This window comes from Halyomorpha halys, unplaced genomic scaffold (genome assembly GCF_000696795.3).
Source record: "Halyomorpha halys isolate HHAL.00 unplaced genomic scaffold, Hhal_1.1 Scaffold939.1, whole genome shotgun sequence".
In the NCBI taxonomy this organism is placed as follows: Eukaryota; Metazoa; Arthropoda; class Insecta; order Hemiptera; family Pentatomidae; genus Halyomorpha; species Halyomorpha halys.
The window spans coordinates 205,105-214,211 of NW_027108038.1; the positions used below are offsets into that span (position 1 = coordinate 205,105).

The following is a 9,107-nucleotide window of genomic DNA, read 5'->3' on the forward strand; positions in this document are numbered from 1 at the left end:
TATATCAATATTTGTAAATTGAAGAAGTAGTTCATTTATTATTATTTTTGTGCAGTTCCTTAATTATGTAATATTATTGTTCGTTAAATATTTTACTAGATGTACCAGAGTTTTAAAATATTATATGGAACTTATTGATTATTTGTTTTATATTTATACAAGTATTTAGTGAATGACATAAATTCTTCCTTATTAAAAATTCACTAAATCCTTTTAATTCCATAAGACTCTTCCAGCATAAAGGATTATTAAAATCATACAAGTAATTTTCGTTAACAAATCAAATTATTATATATCTATCTGGTAGTAATGTATTCCTATTATCTCCTCATCTAATTTGATGAATATTAATTTAATAACTCATTACATTTACTACCATTTTCTATCTTAAATTATATAAATATCAATAACTGTTCTTCATGATGACATCCATTTCATAATCCTTTTTTCATCAAAGATATGACTGATGACTATGAGATTGCTGGAGCGTGAAACCAATTTCCAGGAACATTCATCACGAGAAATGGGACTTCAGCCGATGAAAATGACCATGTAAATAAGTTCATGTGAATTTAATATCAGTTCACTTTTAATAAATGTTCACCAATAAAACAAATATCGACAGTTTATTTTTTAATTTATAATTTACTTTATTTTTTTTTAAAAAAGATATATTTTCATTGTAAGTTAATGGGATGATTATTTTAGAATATTCATGATTATTAACTGATTTTTGGACAAATTGAAAATATTCTCGTATATAATTATAAAATAATTTTACGATAATTTATAACCTATTATTATAGGTCAAGTTAATGATTTTTCTGATAAAAATATTTTATATTTATTATTAAATTATTTTATTAAGGCTCAATTGCAATAAAACAAATTTCCTTTTTTTGTGTTCTATTTAATTGAAATGGATTAATAAAGTCTGATTACATAAGAGTAAAAATTAAAAAATCTGATATAATAGAAATAAAAATTATAAAACGAAACTAAACTTAACATAAATAATAACGAGTCAGGGGGAAAAAAAAGTTTATTATAGAGGATAGTTCAATAAAATACAGTCAAATCGCCTTTATATAAAATTTGAGTTATTTGAATATAACCTTCACTTCATTTATTAGGTAGGTTATTTGTATTAATGCAAAATATGGATTAATACTATCTGTTTTGTTTTTAATTTAATGATCTTAATGCAGCTATTTTTTGCTTCAGTTTGTTTTTCATACTTTTTTACTGAAATTAAGAATTTTAGTAAACTCAGGTACTGAAACGGAAATAGCAATGAAAAACCACAAACTAAAAAATACCTAATTAAAACTGATATAAATTTTATTATCAACTTATTTAATATGAATTTGGTAGTCACTCTACAATAACATATTAGCAATAACTATAGAACGATTTCACAATTAAGATCTTGGAAACGCTTCTCCGCTTCATGAGGTTGTATCTAGGATAAGTTCAGAGACCTGTAAAAAATAATAATAGTAATATATATGTATGTATATATATAGTAATTATAATAATGTCATTGAATATTGAATATCAAATAATATATAGTATTTACATTAACGTTGAGAGGAGCTGATACAGCATAGACAACAGCGTCTGCAACATCGGATGCCAAGAGGTGGGGCAGATTTGGAACTTGGTCCATGTAACCTTTTGTCATCTTGGTCTTCACTAGACCTGGACTAATGCTCTAGAATCCAAAGTGAGGGATTAATACAGGCATTAATAGTTAATGAATTGATTATTTCTACTTAGGATACGTTATTATTATTATTATTTAGAAATCTGTAATAATCTAATGTACGTAACATGATAAATTTTATTAGTTATTTTATTTTTATGTTAAACACCAAAATGGTATCGTATATATTTGTTAAAGATATTTATTTAATAAGATATATTCCACTTGGCCTTCCCAATTAAAATAAATTGGGTTTTCTGGCGACCAATTCTGGATTCCTGTTTCATATTAAAAAGGTTGTTGAAATTTATTTTGAAAATAAATTAGCATACGTAACATAATACGTATTTAACGTATTAAACAATACGTTTCAGTTAAGGTTATTCATAAAAAAAAAAATGTTACATATTATACATATACATATAGGTATTTATTCTAAATTATTTGAATGATAATGATATAAAATGTAAAGATAGTCTTAGGTATTTTTATAGCAGTATATTATTGAATCTATTTTCATACATGCTATAATTTTGATCACATAGCAAAATATGTTTCTCGAATAACTTAATTGTCCTTGAGAATTAAAATATACAAAATTAAAAAATGACCTTAATGGTGGGAATATGAAATAAAATGTTTGAAAATGTTGAATTGTAAAATAAGACAATTTCTTAAACGCTTTTAATTTAAAGATAATTTAAGTGTTAATTAAGGTCGGCAGACGTTAATATGAACAGAATTTAAATTAAAATGTTGACGAAACTTCACTAAAGCCAGGCAAAAGTCAGTCTATATCTACTTTCTAAATTCGGTCAATTTTAGTAACAAAAGGAGATTGAAATTGAAAAATTGCAAATAGCTAACTAATAAATAATCTAATATAATACGAACAAAAAGATATTGGTTGTATCTATAAGGAAACTATCGTTAAGAAAATGATTTTGGTTATAAATTATTAATTACGATCGAGATTTTACTGGCATAGGCAATTATAATATGATCTTTATTCCACTGATGTTTTATTTAATTTTTTTACTAATTTACAATTAAGAATCTAATAATGCTACTTTCGCGTATTTTGAGAATTAGTATTAATCTACAATAGCTCAGAAGCGAGTATGATCTCTTCCTCACTTACGAGCAAGCAGTACAAAAGACAGGGCAACCCGTCATCATCCCGGGAAACAAAAGAGTCGATTTTTATTGATCATCATTTATAATATATTTATATTCTTTGTAAAAAAGAGCTGAAAAGTTAAAATTTTCAAGTCATAGTTATAGGACTTAACTCATTTACTTAATTTTAACAATATACTGTACTATAAGCTTTAATAATACTAGAATAATTTAAATTAATGAACAGATATTTGCTTACAGTTACTCTTATTTTGGAAGGCTTGAGATGGTTCCTCAGGCTGGTACAGAGAGAAGTGATAGCCTTTTTGGACGCAGTGTAGACACTGATAGTATCAAACGGTAAATCCCTGTGCCCTGCAACACTGTCATAGATGTTTATTAATATTTAATAGTAATGATATTTATATACCAGTATAGAGAAAGTAGTAAACGTCAGTTTAAGATAGCTATTGAGTAATTAATTATGTTAGTTACGACACATTTGGAGCAACAACAACTAATGTAAAAATTTAGACAAAAGATTTTAGAATGTATCAGATTAACTATCACTGCTTTGCTTGAAAAAGTGGAACAATTTTTTTTTTTTTTTTTTTTTTTTTTTTTTTTTTTTTTTATAAAAGATGAGCGGGTGCGGTCAAATGAACTGAAATAGTAATATAATTATTTATAGGCCCACTTCATTAGGGCTAAAAAAGGTACAAACTACTAAAATAATGTATAATAATAATAATTCATTTATAAATGAACCATGTAAACTTCAGAAAATAAAATTAAGATTTACAGTGAAAAGAATTAGTGAATGAGGATTACAAAAAGATATTAGACAATCATTTAAAAACTGGAATAATAATTTAAATAAAAAAGTAGGTAAAAAAGAAATTAAAAAAATACGGTACAGACTAAAATACGGAAAACGGAGTTCAAGAAAAAAACTACCTTACCTTAAAAACCAATAGGATAGAGGAGTAAGGGGATTGATGGTTGACGAATACGTTATATTTAGAAGCAAAAAGATATGAAATAATGTAGAAGTAAAGATAATATTTGGAAATTCGATAAAATATTAAATATAGGAAGATACCAAATTATAATATACTCAATAAGGGGGACAAATTATATAAAATTTTATGTATATATGTTATAGATAAAATACAAAAATGAAGTAAAATTAAAGGAATAGTTACAATAAATACAATATAGTAAAGAAAAAAATATATACAAAATTTAATAGAGGTACAGTGTTGTTTATATAATGAATTTATATAATAAAAGAATGAATTATAAAGTAATAAATGTAAAAATTAAAAACTATAAAAAAATTGTATTTAATTTTATTTAGAATTGGACGTGTTCCAATAATATATTATATTATCCAATAAGATACCTTATTCTTCGGTTACATTCTTGACTAAGGTCGTCCTACAGACTTTTCTAAAGCCATTAGAGTAATTAAAAATTAGGTCAAGTCTAAGGTACAATTTATAGACTGTCTGGAACACAAATTTAAAAAAAAAAATCTTTTTTCTATCAGTCGTGTCCACTACACAGGCTAAACATCGATATGTTGTGGTAGGTATATTGAAAACAATAGTTACTGGGTTTTCTTGGATCAATGTTTGATTTTGTATGTACGTTACCTACTCGAGTTCAAAAGTCAAAACTTCGACAGACAACGTTACATTAAAAACTAGAAATTTCTAAAAATAATGTTTGTTATTACTCTAAACCAATAACCCGAAGTATTTAATTTCTTGCCAAATGAATAAACGTTTTCTTTATCTATTACTTTTTATTTTTTGAAAAATAACGTAATTTCAAGATTGTGCTCTCTCTCTCTCTCTCTCTCTCTATATATATATATATATATATATGTATTACTTTGTTTCTGAAAAGTATGAATCATATTAATTTCTTCGATTAATATTTATCGTCTGAGTAAAAATGTTAGAAAATATTTACTCATTTCTTTAATGAACATATAAATAAATAAGCAGATATTCAGAAAATAAATAATTTCTATGACTCAAAGCGTCATTCGATTACATTTTGATCATTGCAAAAGTAATTGTCTACAATATTTTTAATGTACATGAATAATTAATCGATTAAAATTACTCAAATTTAAATTAATTGACTAATAAACTGTGTGTATGTAGGCTTTTTCTTTTTTTTTATTCTACCTTATATATAATAATTGTTTGGGGGATAACCTGTTAATAATTACTATGTGCCCTCGGTCAACTGAATGTGTTTTCATCGAAGCCAAGCCTTCCTTAGTACAAGCAAGCACTCCGACAACGTTTGTGTTCAAAAGGGTGTTCACATCGTCCAAATTAATATCTGAAATTGAAAAATAATAAGATTCATTTAATTTTATGATTAATTTATTTATACTTTAGTAGACGAAGCTGTACTCAAACATGTTGATCATAGCCCTATTTGAATATAAGAAAATGGTTAATCAATAATATGTTCGATACAACTTGAATCACGGATATTTTATAATACAAAATGGTATACCTGATGCACTTGGTGAAGTTAGGTTGGTTCCAGAAAAGTTTTGAATCCAGTTCTGTAAGTGGTGATAGGACGTTCAGGCTCAACTCCTCTGTGCATCCATCATTTAGTCCAAGAGCCGGGAAGAAAAAAAGGCAGTTGTTTCACACCAATTTTTGATTACTTTAATGAAAACTATGCATAATTACTAGTCAAAACTGATGACTGCCAAGTATAGGTAGGGGGTATTAAAAATGGCGGCTGTTTCATAACCTTAAAAATGAAATTAATTTTTCATTCGGAGCTCTATATCTTAAAAACTACCAACAACACTAGAAAATCTAAAAGAACATTATTTTAAGAAGAGTAAATTTGCTGAAATATTAGCCCTAAAAGAGCTATTTACGTCCAATAGTTCTCGAGATATAGCTTCTTAAAGAGCAAAATTTCTTAAAAATCTACTGAAAGATTAGTAGTTAACTAATTTATTTTGAGAAATCTATATCTCAGGAAATATGTGACGTACGGATGTCCATTAGCACTCAAATTGAAGCTAGTTTAATGGACTGTAAAGAAGTTTATGACCTTTACCTTCGTAGGAATAGTAGTTTTCATGATATTTGCTAAAATAAATTGATTTATAGTTGTGCGGACAATAAGTTTGAGTTTTGGAAAACTTTATTTCAGAATTCATAGGACGTGCAGATGTCTGTCAGCACTCAGATAAAAGCTAGTTAAATTTACTATAAAATAGTTTACATCAGTACAGTTAACAACGTTTATATTTGTAGGAGTAGTAGTTTTTATGATATTTGATAAAATAAATTCACAAACTGTTAGTTTCTAGTTGTTAGTATAAAATGTTTGATTTTGGAAAAAAAAATCTCTAGATCCATAAGACGATCATATGTCTGAATACACAAAATAAAGGGCATTTAACTTACTATAAAGTAGTTTATGACACGTATCTTTGTTGGGGTAGTGGTTTTTATGATATTCGCATATGAATATAAATTTGACAAATGAAAATTTGTCCGAACAACTATAAATCAATTTATTTTAGCTAATATCATGAAAACTACTGCTCCCACGACGATAAACGTATTAAACTACTTTATAGCTCATTAAACTAGTTTTGATTTGAGTGCTAACAGACATCTGTGCGTCAAATGGTTTTTGAGATAAAATAAATTCACTAACTACTGATCTTTCAGTACGTTCTGTACAAAATTTTTATTTAATATTGCTTTTAAAAAAGTTATATCTCGAGGACTATTGAACGTAAAAAGCTCTATTAAGGCTTACAGTTTAACAAATTTACTCTGTTTTAAATGATGTTCTCTTAGATTTTCTATTGTTTTGGTAGTTTTAAAGCTTTGAATGAAAAATTAATTATTTTTAATCTTTTTAAAAATCCACCTATTTTTATCCCCTCTGCATATACCTGGCAGACTCATCAATTTTGACTAGTAATTATACGTAGTTTTCATTATAGTAATCGAAATTTGGGGTGAAATAATTGACTTTTATCTCCTCTTGGGCTCTTGTACTAATTGGAATGATAGTGTTCGTTCGAATTCTTTTTGTACAAATTGACTTTTGTTCAACGTAATTTTGCAGTCCAAGAACTTTTTATCTATGCAATATTCGATGGAAGCTTCATATTCGAAACTTTATTTTTGCGTTTAACTTTGATACAACGATGCGTCGTAATTTTTTGTGCAAGATATATTAAAAATTGAGTTCGACAGGTGTATCAAAAATGCTGCTAATCGAGAAAAATCTAATTAGTTTTTGGGCTATAAAAAGCATGATATTCAAGATATTACTTGATTAAATCAGTATTATTGTGGAAATGTTCAAAACGTGGCTTAATAAGATTTAACAGACCCTAGCTTTATCGAAAAAAAAAATTTGTTTTTTCATTTTCATTTAACCAATAACATTTGCTTATTTTCTCCAGTACAATTTACGAATAACATCAACTTGAAATAACCGCTTTATTTCTTATAATCATTCCTTGCTGATTAGAAGATTCAGCTATAAACTGATACCTGAATATAGTTCAGCTGATAATTTCCTTATAGAAAAAATGATATTTTTTTCTTATGTAATATTCTAATAGATGGACCAAGGTTAATGATTCCCGATAAGGGACTGACTACCCATTATATTTTATAGTGTATTCACATGACCGATTATGCAAATAAATACTCGTAAAATGTAAATGCAAATTACCGTCAAGCTTTATATTCTTGCTGACGCCAGCATTGTTGACAAGAAGTGTTATTGCCCCGAAATCTTCTTCTATGCTCCTGAAAGCGGCTTGCACGTCCCCCTCCTTCTGGACATCGCAGATGTAGCCCTTCACAGTGTATCCTCTTCCTTTCAAGTCGTTCTCCAATTCCTAGAAATGTAAAATTGGTTTTAAACATAACTTTAAGAAAGTTATTAAAAGTTTAATAATAATGATCAGTTCAATTTTTTGGTATTTTTTAAAAAAACATTTTAATAACATCATCTTCAAATTCATTGGTTTCATTTCCTTATAATTCTAACGTAAAATTTCGCATTCAGCTGTGGTTGTTGAGGCTAGAACCATGATAATTTTTTATTTAATTCAATATCCATTATATATTATTAATTTCTTTTGTTTCCATTTCTTAACAAACTGATCTCCGTGTCATGAGAACCGATACATGCCTAATTAACCAAAACCAGTTCGTTTTCTGTCTGTACCCTCACAATTGGATCTTAAACATCTTTTTATATATGTAACCCAAAGCCTTATACTTATATCTATATTCACAATAAAATGTATAGTATTTTGCTTCTTTTATATTATTAAGTAATTAATGCCATTTTGTTGTATTTCTTCACTCTGACTAATGTAGATAATTAGGGTTTACTGTCTGTTATTAGTTATCTTCACAATAAGATGTATGGGTTTTGTTTCTTTTATTTTATTAAGTAAGTAATGTCGTTTTTGTTCAGTTTTTTCCACTTTGACTGTTTGTTATTAGCTTATATAGATGATTTTTAATTCACCACTTGGGTATTATGTTTTGTTATTAGTTTATATAATAATCAAATAGTTTGTTGATCGTTTAATTATTATGATGGTTAAACTCTATTTGTACAGAGGTTTACCTATAAACAATTTTTAAAAAATATTTTTATATTATGAATTTCTATAATTATGTTGTTTTTTTTAATACAAGATTTATACTAATATTAAAATTTAATATTTCTGTGGTAAATGTATTATGAAACCGTAATAATTTGTCGTTTATATATTCTTTTTGTAGATACCGATGTACAGTGTAGACTACCTGGCGAACTGCACTATCTTAAAAATATTTGGAAACGATTTTTATTTCTGTAGAGTAAAAAATATTCATTAATTTTCCTGCTGCTGAATGAAATCGATCGATCCTGGGCAATTTTGTTTTCTCCCCTCAGTTGGGAATCAAACAGTTTTACTGTACCGGACACCGGATGTGGTGATCATTCCCTCACTGACCAGGTGGAACTCGATGATAGCCTATACGGTTCATACTTTATGTTCAAGCATGTATATGTTTAAATTAATCAACTAAAATTAGTTTCTTATAATTTAAAAAAAAAAGTTATGGACTAATTCTTATTTTAAAATTCAGATTACAATAAGTTATATGTGTTTATAATCTTTAACTTTCTTGAGACTGGTTAATACTGTTTAAATAAATAATTAAATTTTTATCCATTTTTGTCTCAACGCATTTTA

General features: G+C 26.8%; 1 protein-coding gene across 1 annotated transcript in view; it reads right to left on the reverse strand.

The window, feature by feature from the left end:
* Positions 1-1,306: 1,306 nt before the first annotated feature.
* Positions 1,307-9,107, reverse strand: part of LOC106687267 (farnesol dehydrogenase) — an 11,967-nt gene continuing 4,166 nt past the window's right edge. Inside the window, exons 2-6 of the mRNA XM_014431039.3 lie at positions 7,580-7,748; positions 5,056-5,185; positions 3,084-3,207; positions 1,580-1,714; positions 1,307-1,481 (exon numbers count right to left, since the gene is read on the reverse strand). Coding sequence (XP_014286525.1) covers positions 1,449-1,481; positions 1,580-1,714; positions 3,084-3,207; positions 5,056-5,185; positions 7,580-7,748 — 591 coding nt within the window. The 3' untranslated portion in view covers positions 1,307-1,448. The remainder of the gene's footprint in view (positions 1,482-1,579; positions 1,715-3,083; positions 3,208-5,055; positions 5,186-7,579; positions 7,749-9,107) is intronic.